This window comes from Crocodylus porosus, unplaced genomic scaffold (genome assembly GCF_001723895.1).
Source record: "Crocodylus porosus isolate Cpor-Errol unplaced genomic scaffold, CroPor_comp1, whole genome shotgun sequence".
Taxonomy (NCBI): Eukaryota; Metazoa; Chordata; order Crocodylia; family Crocodylidae; genus Crocodylus; species Crocodylus porosus.
The window spans coordinates 34,452,005-34,467,202 of NW_017728906.1; the positions used below are offsets into that span (position 1 = coordinate 34,452,005).

The 15,198-nt window shown below is 42.2% G+C and overlaps 1 protein-coding gene across 2 annotated transcripts in view; it reads right to left on the reverse strand.

The window, feature by feature from the left end:
• Positions 1-15,198, reverse strand: part of SCAF4 (SR-related CTD associated factor 4) — a 69,100-nt gene that overhangs the window by 13,450 nt on the left and 40,452 nt on the right. For both annotated transcript variants that reach the window (XM_019528819.1, XM_019528818.1), the window contains exons 12-16: positions 13,057-13,247; positions 9,451-9,551; positions 7,920-8,033; positions 6,208-6,364; positions 4,831-4,985 (exon numbers count right to left, since the gene is read on the reverse strand). In XM_019528819.1, the coding sequence (XP_019384364.1) occupies positions 4,831-4,985; positions 6,208-6,364; positions 7,920-8,033; positions 9,451-9,551; positions 13,057-13,247 (718 nt within the window). The remainder of the gene's footprint in view (positions 1-4,830; positions 4,986-6,207; positions 6,365-7,919; positions 8,034-9,450; positions 9,552-13,056; positions 13,248-15,198) is intronic.

Consider the following 15,198-nt stretch of genomic DNA (forward strand, 5'->3'; position numbering starts at 1 on the left):
TTTTGAGAATATACTTGTACTGAATTACATGAGCTACATGACCCAACATAGTTTTTGTTATAAAACATTATAAAACTTAACCTTTATTTACACTGCTTTGCTGTAATAGTTATATTCCTAAATCTTAAGACAAAATTTTCCCCTTTTTAGTAAATCAATCTGTTATGCAAGTTATCCATATCTTGCTAATGTAGATAGACCTTTACTTGGTGTATTTACTAGGGCTGTGTGAAGCCTCAGTCACTGATTCGATCTGGAGGAGATTCAGTCTGATTTGGTGGCCGAATCTTCAAATCCAAATTGAATCAGCAAACCCTTTAATCTCTCCAAATTCAATCAGAAGCCTCCAAATTGATTTGGAGAGATTCAACAATTTGGCCATAGACACAGCTTTTTTTCTACATACCTCGAGGTACCAGTGCAGCTTGTGAATGCTGAGATGGTGGAGTGGATGGAGTGTCCTACAGGAACGCTGGGGCGGGAAGAAGGGGGGCGTGCATGGCAGCGGGCTCAGAAGTGGACCACAAGTATTTCCGGTCCATTTCCAATCACGTGGAGGACCCCCCCGCCTCGCTCCCGTGGGACGCTCCATCCACCCCACCATCTCAGTGTTCATGAGCTGCGCCTGGTACCTCAAGGTGTTAGGGCCAAATCGCTGATTCTCCAAATCAGAATTGAATCTTCAGCTTCAGATTCAGCCAAATCGAAAAATCCGGACAGTGATCTGAATCAGTGAACTAAATCATTGTCCCCCCGAATCTGGCCGAATCCAAACCGAATATGGTCCACTTTGTACATCCCTACAACATGTTATTTATAAAAATTGTTGCGGTTTTACATCTGGATGTGCTGCACCTAAAAATTCCATACAAGGAACCCACACAACAAGATGCAGTTTTTTTCCATCCACTTATTGAATTTTATTTTAATGTATTTATTTCCTATTGCCTCTACACATGGACAACAAGAAGAGAAATAGATGTGAATCGTATCAGCGAGTAACAGGAGAATATTTCCTACCATAATTTTAAAATACAAGCCATACAACTTTCAGCACACACATCACTGAAAGTTAAACGTCTTTTAAGATTTAAAAAGGTCTCCAATAGATACTTCAGAAAACAGCATGCAGTTGTGAACCATTAGTGGACTTCTGAACTACCCTCTCCAAGTAAGAAACGAAACATAGTAGAGAATCCACACAAAAGTACTGATTGTAGCTTCTGACCTTTTGGGAACATATTCAGACAAAAAAAATGCTGGATCTCGATGTCCTAGAACATGGGAGGCAAACTTACCTGGCCCCATGGGCTGGATAATGTTGGCTAGGCTGGTGGGCCCATGGTTCTAGGTCCATCACGTACACTGCCTGGAGCACTTGCCAGCACCACTTTGCCACCTGCACTGCATACAACATGCAGGCTGGACCTGGAGTTGCATATGGCATAAGAAATCCAGGGCACAGTCTGCATGCCACGCCCCACTGAACTGGCCAGTCCAGATCAGGCTGTAGGACATCCATATGCACCAAAGCCAGTGTGCAGTGCCAGTCTGGCAGAGTACCAGATGCTACCCTAGTTCCCCTGTGCTGTGTGCAACACCAGGCCCATCCCATGTGCTATGTGCAAAGCAAGCCCCAGAGTGGAGTCAGTGTGTGGCTTTGTGCAATAGCTTTGGCACGGTCCAGTCCAGACCAGAGCATGGGGCTGGGGCCAATGCTTGCCCCATCTGGCGTGTGGAGTTGGTCCAGAGACCCACAGGCCAGATCATAAGGCTCCACAGCCTTAAGTTTGATGCCCTTGCTTGATGTCCAGCTACGGTAAGCTGTTCACAGGATAACAAGTTTTTAAATACCACGATTATATAATTGCTAGCTAAGGGCTACAAAATCTCTTTCCACTTTAAAGCTTGACATTTGAAAATAGCATGCATTTCATTATCCTATTAGATTAAGAGAGGCCTAAAGCAAGAAAGAGAACCACAGATTTACCCATTTTTTAAATATTTAAACCAATTCCATTCTTTAAATGGAAGCTGGGTTCCAATATTGCCTGTCCCCGAGTCTGCCTGCCATTTTGTGGTCTGCTGATCACATTCCCCAAGTTTAAAAAAAAAAAGCATTCTTTTTGTCCTCTTACTTTAAGAAAAACCTGAAGTAGGGAACACTTGGAAGTTTTACAAGTGCAGCTAGCAATACACAGATGACTGCCAAATGAACAAAGTAAAGGTGAAAGAAAAATCACTTCTCCCTCATCACCCAATGGTTTGGTTAGTTTTTTGGGGTTTTTTTGTTTGTTTGTTTTTTAAACTTATCTTAGGCATCACAACTGCCAGTATTGGTATACATTTCAGCCAGATATCATTTAAGTCACGAAGGGGAACACCATCAATGTAAACTATACAACCATTATTGTGTACCAAAACTACAGTTCAGAAATTTGAATGAATGACTTAAAGACTACTCAGTGAGATGTACAAAAGTATTCCAATTATGTTTGTATATTCTGTTCAGATTTTAGAAGTGCTGTATCTTATTTAAATTAGTAAGTCGCTTTATAAACAGTACATTGAACGAGCCAAGGCAGTCTGTGATAAACTGAGACTGAAAGATCATGACCTCTCTAGTTAAGAAAAACCATGTGATAATTTTCACTGAAACAAAGCTTATGTAAAACAGGTAATATGCCTCAAGGAAAGATTTCCTAGGCATACTTAAAGCATCAACTTCTTCTATGATCTTAGTATAAGTTTGGGGTGGAGGTTAGCACAGTTTAGGGATGAGATGAGCAGCCAACAGTATCAAAAGAACAAGATAAGGACTATTTAGAAAAGCTGCATGTGTACAAGTCAGTGAGGCTGCGTGGGATGCACCCAAAAGGTACTGAGGGAGTTAGCTGACATGACTGAAAAGCCACTGGCCATCATCATGGTGATGGAGAGAGGTCCCAGACTACTGGAAAAGGGGAAATATAGTGGTCAGCTTTAAGAAAGGGAAGGAGGTGGATTTGGGGAACTACAGACAGGTCAGCCCCACCTCAGCCCCTGGAAAAAACATGGAGCAGGTCCTCAAGGAAGCCATCTCTAAGCACTTGGAGGAAAAGAAGGCGATTAGGAACAGTCAACATGGATTCACTAGGGACAACTCATGCCTGACCAACCTGACTGCTTCTATGAGATGACTGGCTCTGTGGATGTGAGGAGATCAGTAGATGTGGTATACCTTGACTTTAGCAAGGCTTCTGATACAGTCTCCCACAACATCTTGCAAACAAGCTAAGGAAGTATGGGCTGGATAAATGGGCTGTAAAGTGAATACAAAGCTGGCTGGACCACTGGGCTCAAAGGGTAGTAGTCAATGGCTCAATGTCTAGTTGGCAGCCAATATCAAGTGGAATGCCCCAGAGGTCAGTCCTGGGGCTGGTTTTGTTCAATGTCTTCATCAAAAACCTAGAAGATGGCATCGAGTGCACCCTCAGAAGTTTACATCAAGATAACACCAAGTAATAGATACACTAGAGGGCAGGGCTAGGATTCAGAGAGACCTCAATAAATTGGAGCTTTGAACCAAAAGAAATTTCATGAGGTTCAGTAAGGACAAGTACAAAATCCTGCACTTAGGACAGAACAATCCCATGTACCGCTGCAGGCTGGGAACCAACTGGCTAAACAGCAGCTCTACAGAAAAGGATGTGGGGGTTACAGTGGACAATAAACTAAATACGAGCCAACACTTTGACCTTGTTATGAAGACGGTGAACGGCATACTGGGCTGCACTGGTGAGATCACATCTGGTATACTGTGTTCAGTTTTGGGCCCCCCACTACAGAAAGGATGTGGACAAATTGGGGAGAGTCTAGAGGGTAAGCAAAATAGCAAGGGTGCTGAGGGACACGGCTTATGAGAAGCTGAGGGAGCTGGACTTAATTAGTCTGGAGAAGAAAGAACTAAACAGAGATTTAATAGCAGCTTTCAACTACCTGAAAGGTGGTTCAAAAGAGGATGGAGCTAGACTGATCTCAATGGCAGCAGATGATAGAACAAAGACAATAGTCTCAAGCTGCAGCAACAGAAGGTTTAGTTTGGATATTAGGAAGAACTTTCTCACTAGGAGGGTAGTAAAACAATGGAGCAGGTTACCCAGAGAGGTTACACTCTTCATCCTTGGAGTTTTAAAGTAAGGGTAAGACAAAGCCTTGGCTGGGATCATCTCGCTGGGAATGGTCCTGCTCTGGGCACGGGGTTGAACTAGATGACTTCCTGAGGTCCCTTCCAACCCTAATTTTCTATGATTCTGTGATGAAACTTAATACAACGTCCAAGTAATTTTGGTACATTCAGTCACTGTCCAATGCCACATTTTGAATTCAGTATCTACAGATGTAAGCACTAATAACGTCCTTAGTACAGCCACACGATCAATATAGTACTCACACTCACTTCCTGCAGCTTCTATAGTCTTTTACATTTTCTGTTATTTTGACTTGGCTCAGCTGCTGAAATCAGACCAGCTGCTTTATCTTGACTAGACCCAGAGGTCTGAGACTAGATAAGATGCATTTTTTCCAACATAAGAAGGTTAAAAGCTTTATCATTAATTAGTTGTCCAACTTGAATGGTCTTCCCTCTGCCTTCATGTCACACAAACAGCCTACACTCCTAATCAGAGAAGGCACATCAGGATACAAAATAAAGAAAATTATTTATAATGCCATGCAGAACTTCTCCCCTCTAACTCATGAATGAATATGCTGAACTTTGATTTTAAGTAGCCTTCTAGTTACAGATGTCCAGCCACAAACTAAGAAAAAAAAAGAAAACAAAAATCTCACCTGTGGAGGAGGCACAGTTATTGGTGCAGGCATGGGAACAGGAATTGGAACAGGTAAAGCTTTAGGTATTGGTGACACTGGCTCAGTATGTGTGGTTTCTGCACCTCCATTTTGAGCAACTTCATTCTCAGATTTCTTAGGAATTCCTTTCCACTCTGAAAGAAATGAATAGACACTGTTTCAGCTGAATTAGTACAAACCATACTTGCTGTCAACCATTATTAACTAGAGCCACTGTGAATTACTTCTGAAAGTTTAATTTTGCCACAAATGGGTGATTTGTTCAAACTGATGTTACACAGTATTTCATATTTGGATGGAACGTTATGCTTTTTTGCCTCAAACTAATGAAAATAATGCCAGTTTTAGGGTGGAGTTGTTTGGAACAAGCTCTAGTCAAGAAATTTAGTTATTCCAGGGCAAAGGAAACTAGTTTCCGCTCTATGATAATCGTTATGTTGGGGGTAATGATCTTATACAGTCCATACTCCTGGGCAAATAAAAAGAAGTCAGTCTGGCAGCATGCAATAAAAGATCAATATTAATTACAGCTCCCCAATGCAATTTAAAATGAAAACATTTTGGAGGCTCTCTTGACCATTAATGTTTTCCATGAAAGGAGACAAGGGGAAACCAAAGGAGATGACCAGCAAGACAATTTGAGGAATGGAGAAAAGCAAGTTATCAATTAAGGAGAAGAAAAGCAGGAAGAAAAAACCCCACAAGAGGTCAGGAAAAAAACGGCACAAAGATAAACCCAGGCATTCATATATTCACTATTTGTTTTTGTGTATCCATAACGGCTAACTGGACTAAACAACGTTGAGCTAGCATTGTTGAGCCACTGCTGTTAACCATACACAATGGCAGAATGTTAAAAAAAAATCCTAATATCCTAATTACTAGCTCACAAACCAAGAAAGTAACTTTCAAATTTAAAATGTCTTTTATTTAATACAAGAAATGCAAAACTCTAGAACTATTGGTTCAGAGAGGATACCTTTTTTTTTTTTTTTTTTTAGGTAAGAAACTGCCAAAAAATGTTTTAAGTGCGTACTTAATACAACACACTTTTGCTAATAATGCTGTCATAGTTTGAAAGCCATAATAATCAAGCAACTGACCTTGTGTGGCTTACCGTAAATTATTATTTTTTATTATACATAAAACAAAATGTGCATTTATAGCACACATTTATAGAAATATATGGGTGCATCTTAGTTGAAATCAAATACAAAAATATTACCAAAATAATGTTAAAACTAATATGGAAGCCATAACAGAGACATTTATGAAAAAAATGCCATTCGCATATCTACTGAGATGTATAAACCCAAGAATTCATTTGAAGATTTTTAAAATCAGGTTATATTTTACCTGGACTAAGCGTTTCATTATCCAACACTCCTCCTTCACAGAAACTTTCAAGATCTTCAGGCTTAACTTTGTCCCAGGGAATATAGGTAACACCTAATTCTACATCCCAATACTGTTTATAATCTGGTTTAATTCCTTTATTTAAAGCCCATGCAATCTTAAAGAAAAAGAAATGGATAGTTAATGAATAGTTTGTATTTTAAGTTTGCTCAGAACTAACTCCTCTCTAAGTTGAGTAGCATTCAGCATCACAATACAAGCTTGATATCATGAATCAAAAGATACCACAGACAACCGAAACCCAATTAAAAATTTAGACAAATCACAGTTACTTAAGAATACAGTTATCTGAAGTGGAATTTAACCAGGACTTCAGATCTAATTCTTATATAAATTTGGCAAAAGATGCTCCCACAACCTACAAACTGCCTTAGAGTTTTGAAAGGCTTATTATGTACAACAGGGTAAACCCCCCTAAAAACAAAGAAAAAGCATTAAATATTTGTAAGTATTACCTCAACTAGACACCTACTGACCAGCAGAAGCTGCATAGTAATTTGTTCTAATCATGAGTAAGTCTGCTACCTATAAATACAAGTAGCAAATTTACTCACAATTACTTACTATACCATATGGCACATGTAGACAGCCAACCAGGAGTAAATTTGCTCCCAGTCAGCAGGGGCCAGGAGATTACTCCCTGCCCCCAAGAGCTGCCTGCTGCTAAGGTACTAGAGCCCAGGCAGGGAAAATGTCCTTGAGCCCCAGCAGCAGGGAGTTCCCAGGCCCTGCTCCCTTACTGTGATTGCTATCCAGCCAAGAGCTTGCTGCCAGCTGCCCCACTGACAGATTGGGGCAGCTGGGACCTGCCCCTCCCCTGCAGCTCTAAGTGCCTTGGGGCCCCAAATGGGAAGCCAGGGCCAGGAGCTCCCTGCTGCCAAGGGGGATATTGTTCCCGCTCAGGCTCTGGTGGCAGAGCCCTCCCCAGCAGCAGACAGCCCCGCTGGAGGCAGGGAGCAATCTCTCAGCCCCCACCAGGAGACAGCTGTCCCCAGCCCATGTTCCCTGCCAGCCCCTGGGCTGACAGGGAGCTCCCCCCAGCTGCTGCAGAGGGCCAGGAACAGACTATTGCCAAGAGCAGATCTGCTCCCACATCCCTGCACATTTAGATACCTGCCTGGGGTGGGTTTACACTAGCACAATTTACCCTAGACTCTAGAATCTAGAGTAAACCCACTCTGCAGCATTTACACATGTAGGCATGCCCTGAGTAGTTAGCTTGATAACCAGTTAACTGAAGTCAGAACTTCAATTGTCTCTCTCAAGGAAACAGCCCTGTTAAGATGATCAAAAGGAAGAATGTAACTTTATTTAGTCCTGTGTTCTCTACAGGTTTCCCATTCAACTAAGTTCAATCTTGTTGGGTTTTTTTTCCTTGTAAACTTTTTAATTATACACACAGGTCTTTTTTAACTATTATAAAGAAAGTTTCAAAAAGGCATCCTTTTTGTCAATGTGAGAGAAATCCTTAAAAGGGAATGGATCCAAAGTCATTATTTAGCTGAAGTTTACTCACCAACAACCAAAATAATTATGTCATTCATCTAAAAGATACCTAATATTGTATTTAACAGTTTAACAGGTAAAATATAAAATAAAGATTGTAAATTTTAGAATTGAATTAATTTCAAAATTCTTTTCAAAAGTGATACCTTTATAGATTTCTGATTGACTTTGAAGTTGCCTCGGCTCAATTTCTGTAGGGCACGATAAGCATCTTGTCTGTGAACCATTACAATATAGGCACATCCTCTAGGTGGTATCATCTGTCACAATCACAAACATAACATTACTTAAGCTTCTGAACTGACAGAACAAAGCAAACAATAGCACACATTTCATCTGTTGCATGCTTCAACATCAGTCTTACATTACAAGAAGTACTATGGGTGAATAAGAGGGCATAAGCAAGCTAATGCATAGCAGTACCCTTTTATGAATGTAAATGTGCTTACATTCCACATGAAGAAAGGATGCTGACTGTTAAAGGAAGCTTGCCACTAATACATTAACACTTTTTGCCTCCGTCTTCCCAAAACTTAATTCCCAACTAATCTCCATTTTCACTTTCCTTTGCATAACAATTTCCAATATATTTGAAGAAGAAAGGTTCTTCTAAATTTGATAAATTTCAGTATGCAGAAGATAACAGGTGCCATGTGTTATGGATTTTTAAAATATATTTTTTTAAAGAAAAAGTTTACTACTACTGTAAACACTATTTCCACTAAAAAAAAAAATCAATGCTGCAACATCGTCATGGATACTGCCATATGCTTAAACATAGTAGGAAGGAAAAACCCAGGAGTAGGGTGTTCACACAAACAATTTCTACAATCAAGGGTCTCCATATAACTAATATGGGGGCAGGCAAATGGAGGACAGAATCTGTCTGATGCATATTATGCGTCTCCTTAACCCATTAGCCAAGCAACTGGAACAGAGGTAACTACCCTGGAGTTAAGCCCAAAAGTAATGTTGCTTTTAGAACATAAGCACAGCTTTCCCTCGCTTTATGCGGGTTCTGCACGTTCGAATTCACTCTTATGCGGTGACCCTTTTTATACCAAAAATTTGGTATATGCAAGGTAAATTCACTCTTATGTGGGAGTGATGCACACCAAAATATAGTCTCCTGTGTGGAACTGTGCTCCTCGCTTGTTGTCTGTGATGCATGTTTCTATAGTTGCCATCCCCATTATGGCTTCTAAGCATCCCACTAGCTTATCTCCTACCCCTCTCCCTGGTCCATCAATGAAGAGCAAGAGAACTTCACTAACACTGCAGAAAAAACTGGAGATTTTGAACTGTGCAGAAGCTGGTGAGGGGCCAGAAATGTGGTAGAAATGGGTCTGGGGGTCAGTACAGTCAAGTCTTGGAATGCATCCTTATTTGTTACATTGTAAAGTGGGTTCCCTTTATGCAAATTCAAGTTGTGCACCATTTTCCAGGAATGCATGTACAGCATAAAGCGAGGGAAACATGTACATATTGTGGCAACTGCTTTGTATTTTCCATAGAACTGTTTTACTCATTAGAAAGTGATGTAAATAAGAGAAAGAGGCAAATGCTGACCTTGCTTTTGAATACTAAAAATAACATTTTAAATAAATGGGTGGAAAAAGCCTCTTTGCAACTAACACATAAGACTTCTGCTTGGTTTTTTTTGCTATTTATACTCACATTTATAGATTCAATTGGGCCAAACTCCTCCAAAAGACTTCCAACATCTTGCTGAGTTGTTCTTTTGTCCAGTTGTCCTACCCAAAGTGTAGTACTACAAACTAGAATTAAAAAAATATATATCTTTTAAATTTTAATTTTAAAAGTTTGACATTTTACTACTAGTACTTTTAAATGCAACCCTTGTGGTAGAAAAGTCATTAAAGATAACTAAAGATTTTTCCTCCTCTTGAAAAGGATACAAAACAACACCAATCTTTCAGAACCATCTAAAAGCTATTTCCTTTTTTCCTTCCTTCTGGAGATGAACTCAGGGTTTCACTTGTGCCCTTTACAATAGTCACTATTTTAACCACTGTTAGACTACACATATACAGACTTCAAATTTGCAAATACTTATCTGGGATTTCTGACATTCATGAGCTTTGCAATTTAACATAATAAGTGAAACAATCCCCTTACATTCTATCAGCATAGACCTATGGATCTGCCTGATGTGATGGATAAACACTAAAGCAACAATGATGCTATTGCTATAGATTTCCATTGAAGTCCAGTGCAGCAGGCTGTAAAGGAAGAGACAGTAAGAATGGAAGAAGCTGGTACCTAACTTAGTTGTGGCACTAGGCGCAACATTAGAATAGTCTTGCCTGTAGCCAGCACAATCCAGTAAAAGTGAATGACATTTTTGTTTTTTTCTCTGTGATATTCCTGATACTGTTCCCTTCTATGCTTCAAAGATGAAGATATATATTGAGTATATTGCTCAGAGAGAAGCAGACAAGGAACATACCTAAGATTTTTACAACTCAAGCCATTTTTTAGATTGAAAATACTTCAATATATCAGCTCCCACAGCCACCCTTCATAGGTCCTTAGCTTCTGTTTTCCCTTCTCCTTTGACAGGTCCCAAGCAGTTAGCCCCAGATCTCAGTGGCAGTAAAAATGACGAATTAAATCAAGCAAGGTGCTGGCAAAGTAGTATCTAAACCTCTGCTGAGGTGCTTGGCAAGATTAGTTATCCCTCTGTTAGTGGCACCAAGTGCCACCCAGAAGTCCCCGCTGGTCAAGAAATCCTTTGGCTGTTGCCAGATACATGTCAAAGAAAGAGTCTTGGTCCTGGAGTAGCATTATAATAATGGTCTTGTTTTGTCTGACTCTAGGAATTCCTTCACATGTTCAAGGAGAACTTAGGAAAAAACCTCCCTATAATTCATCTAGAAATGTACACAGAATCAAGTTCACAAGAGTGCAGCATTGTTGGTTCCCACAATCCCTTCACAAATCTCTCATTCAGATTCAGACCTACTGAACAGAAAACAGAAGCAGGCTGCTCAACCGAAAGAGGCAAAGACTATGAGAGAACATCACATGACTAGAGAGAAATAGATGAACCCCAAGGCACAGCAATACTCCAATAAGGTGACATTACCCAAGTACAAAAGGAACTGGAAAACAGAATGCAATACACTAACTCCATGTTAGCCTCAGAATAAGCTAAACTATCCTGTTGTGGTTTAGGAGACTTTATCCAGATGGGCCTTAAAAATTCCCATGGCAAAAGGCACCAAAGGTAAATCCAGACAATTCTTAGCACAAGGAGGGGACTTAACCTTTCATTTGGATCAAAGAAAGGATTTCTAATAGTCTTCATGGTGGGGGATCATGCAGCAGTGCAGGAGAGGTAAATCCTAGCTTCTCCCTAGGAAAGCCAGTCTTTATCTGAGGCATTGCAGAAGCCAGGAGAGACAGACACACCTGTAGACTGTAGAAGACATAACTGCAGTCCCTGGTGCATACTACCCTACATCCCACTCTGATCCTCAAGTCTGATATTCCTGCCTTCAGAATTCCATTTTTCATTTGAAGACAGATCTCAATCTAAAATCCTAGGCCTACCTACCTGTGCAGATAAACTGGGTAATGCTCCATCATTAATGCCAAAATGAGACATCAGCAGACTACCTATGATCTTAGACCAACACGGCTACAACCAACACCCCTGAAAAATGGGACATGAACTTTTGTCAAGCCAAGCAGGACTGTCCCTCAGCACTAAGGAGTCAGTGTGAGCTGAAATTTTCCAGCACTGAGGATCCCTGGCATGAACATTTCCAGAAATACATCCAACACATTTTGCATGGATATCAAATTTCACATAGATCTTCCATTATGAATCTTGACTACAGTGCTAACTTAGATGCAAATTCCCTTCTCACAGAATTAAGATAATGACATAACTGCTGAACCAGTTTACAGATCATTTATAATCTTGCACAGATCCAAGACCCTTTATCTTGACCAAGTCAAAGAGCTTGAATTTCTTGGTTTTCTTAACCACGAAACCTGAAGCAAGTGTTCAGTGGCTGTCTTTCTGGGTTCAGTGAGAGTGGAAGATCAACACAAGCACTAGATGGAAAATAACCCTCGAGGTAGACGACAGACATATCAAAGATGTGATTAGAATCAGGCAAGACATGAGCTACTTAAAAAATGCCATCCTCAACAAACTTAGGTCAACTACCCAACCTATGGAAGCAAAATAAACAAACAGTGGAGAACTGGAAAATACAAACCCTTATACTACACCTACAAGTTATATTAGGCATTTGAGGGAAAAAAAGCTTACATTTCCTCAAAATGAAGAATGAATGCCTAATTCTGAGGACTGTATATCTACACATGACCACAGTCAGAATGATCAGAGCAGATGAGGCAGCACTTCCTACCTAACCTCATCTGTGCACACTAAGTGTGCATTCAGAGGATGCTTGTTCATTAAGGAATACAAAAAACACAGGTTACTGATGCATTAAGCAATTTCCCTGTTTATTGAACATCTTTTCTTGGGAGGGCATAGATTAGTGGGCACATTTCCTTATGTTACTTCAAACTAGTCCAGAAAAAGTAAAATAGTAGCCCCATTCTTTGTCACGCTGAGCAGAAGCTGCATGGAACAGACTTTATTAAATGCAAAAAACAGATAATGCCCCAAAGCAGTTCTTCAACTATCATACACTTTATCTAATTAGATTTTAGGGGCATTTTCACATGTGCTCCAGGGGTGGGTACTTTAAGTTCAGTGACTCCGAGATCCAAGATCTGAGCCTTAATTAAAGCATCTGGAGCGTCTTGTGTATCACCGTCTCCGCACTTCTAAATGGCAGTAGGGGTGCTTTATCTAAAGCTCGAATGAGCTTTAAAAGTGCCCCTGCTGTCATTTAGAAGCACAGGAATGTTGATAAACAAGACATGGAGGCTAGCTGGAGCACAGTAATTACCATGCTCCAGCAGACTCATTTACTTGAGTCTGCTCCAATATGCTGTAATTACAGTGTGTTGGAGAAGCCTCCTGTCTCATGTACAGGCACCCTAGAAGCTTAGTTCCACATTTGAATTTTTAGCTGTTTTATTAGTTGCAATATTTTTCTGAAAGTGCAATTTCTTCAAACTCAAAAACTAGATCTGTTGAAAGTTTTAAAAAAAGAAGTCCTGACATTTTGCACAAAATGAACCTGTGAGCAGGAAGACTGAGAATCTGAGAAGCAGTATAAGAACAAATTTGCTGTCTTTGTTACAGAAGTAAACTGAGTTGCAAGAACTCACCACTGACAGTTTCTGGCTTGATTTGAGGAAGGCCTTTTGATCTGCGTTCTCTCTCCCTCTCTCGTTCACGTCTCTCCTGAGATCGAGACTTTGGAGAGTGCCGGCGCCTATCCCGAGATCGGGAGCGAGAACGACGATGACGTGACCGCCGAGACCGAGATCCAGATCTTGATCGTCTTCTCTTGGGCGATCTAGTTTTAAACAAAAATATTTAAGCCACATGCTAAGTTTTGTCTACATACACTATTTGTTATATACCATCATGGTCCTATAGACAAACACTAGAGCAGGGGTAGGCAATGTTTTTTGGCCGGAGTGCCAAAAAAACCACTACGTCTACCTTGTAAGGTGCCAGAGTGCCACCACGCCACAAAAAAAAAAAAAAACTGGGGCAGAGTGGGTACATGGCAGGATGCACTGCATATTTAATACTATTAATAATCATTAATGTTGCTTTTTTTTTTTTTTTTTAATTATTTACTGTAAAAAAAAACAAAACAAAAAACCAAACAAACAAAAAAAGCTGGTGTCAGGTGAGGAGCAGGGGCTCCCCCCAGAGCTCCGCTACTCGGGCTACAGCAGGGGACCCAGCAGCACCAGAGGTGGGGCCCAGCTGACCTGTGCAGCTCCGCAGGGATGGGGCACAGCCACCCTGCCCACAAAGGGACGCTGCCTGGCTGGGGGAGGATGCTGGCCTCAGGGGGCTCCTGCTTAGTCTGTGTGTGCCGGGTACAGCGGGAGTGGGAGCTGCAGCCACAGGCTGTTCCCTGGGTTCTGGGAACAGCCGCGGCAGCCAGTGCTCAGGGCTGAGCCAGCCAGAAGCCTGCAGCACAGCAGCTCTGTGCAGTGCCTGCCCCAGTGCTGGCCCCTTGAGGGGAGCTGTGGGTGGGCAAGGCCGGGACCCAGGCAGGCTGAGGCAGCTGCAGTGGCTGTTCCCAGGCTCCAGGGGGCTCCTGCAGCCAGGCCACTGCACTGGGGACAGCTCTGCCCTGCCTGCAATGTGCCCAGCATGCAGGGGGGCCAATCCCGGAGACAGAAGTCCTCCAAGCCCGGTGTCCTGCCCCAGCCAGGCAGCATCCCCACATGTGCAGGGGTGCTGCAGCCCATCCCCAAGGAGCTGTGTGGGCTGCCCAGCCCCCACCACGGGTGCTGCTGGGCACCCCTGCCTGCCCACCCACCACAGCTCGAGCCCGCAGAGTCCCAGGGCAGCCCATCACTTCCTACCCAGCCCCCACCTTCCTAAGCGCCCAACCAAGCTGGCTTGCCCGCGGCACCTCCCCCCAAACCACCCAGCCCCAGCACTCAGCACCTCAGTGCTGCTCCGGGTGGGACAGGGCATCTACCTGCCTGGGCAACTCGCTCCAGGGGCCAGCCGGGCTGGCGGGTGCAGCCTGGGAGCACGGGGCGGGGGCAGTAGTGCACAGACAGCCACCCTGCCTGCATTCTTCTGGCTCTGCCCCAGTGCCTGCTGCAGCACTGGGATTTGTGGCTGCACAGGAAAGCCCAGAGCAGCTACTTTAAAAAAAAACAAAACAAAAAAAACCCAATTTCTTTGCATGCCAGGAAAAAAATGTCTCTACATGTCACTAATGGCACATGTGCCTGGAGTTGCCAACCCCTGCTCTAGAGGATGCCCTGGCTCCTCTAAAGATGGAAACTGAAATCCCTTTATAAATATGGGGAGCTGCCCCAGAACTGAAGTTCCTCCATAAATGAACACTCACTCACTTGCCCTGTGGAATCTAACTGTTCCGTGCCAAGTGAAACAAGTTCAACAGTGCCCACAAAAAACCTACAGTGCAATGGCTGAGGGACTACCCTGGAGATGTGGTTAATAAACATCATCTCATCACCACCACTTTTTTCCCCCCCCAGTGTTTTGCACACGGCTTGATCTGCTAAGCCTGCCATGAAAATACTGGTCAATCAAGCCCATTGGACAATGCTAGGGCAGGAACAGTTCCTAAATAATAAACAGACTTTTGCTATGACAGATGTGGAGCTCTGTCATTACTGCAGTACCTCTGGGCCTCCTTAGCTGTTTTCATGATGAAAACTTCAGCACCCACATGTAGTCTTTAGGCATCTCCTCAGCAACAGCTGAACGGGAGTTTTGCATGTTGAAATTAGGAGGAACCAAGA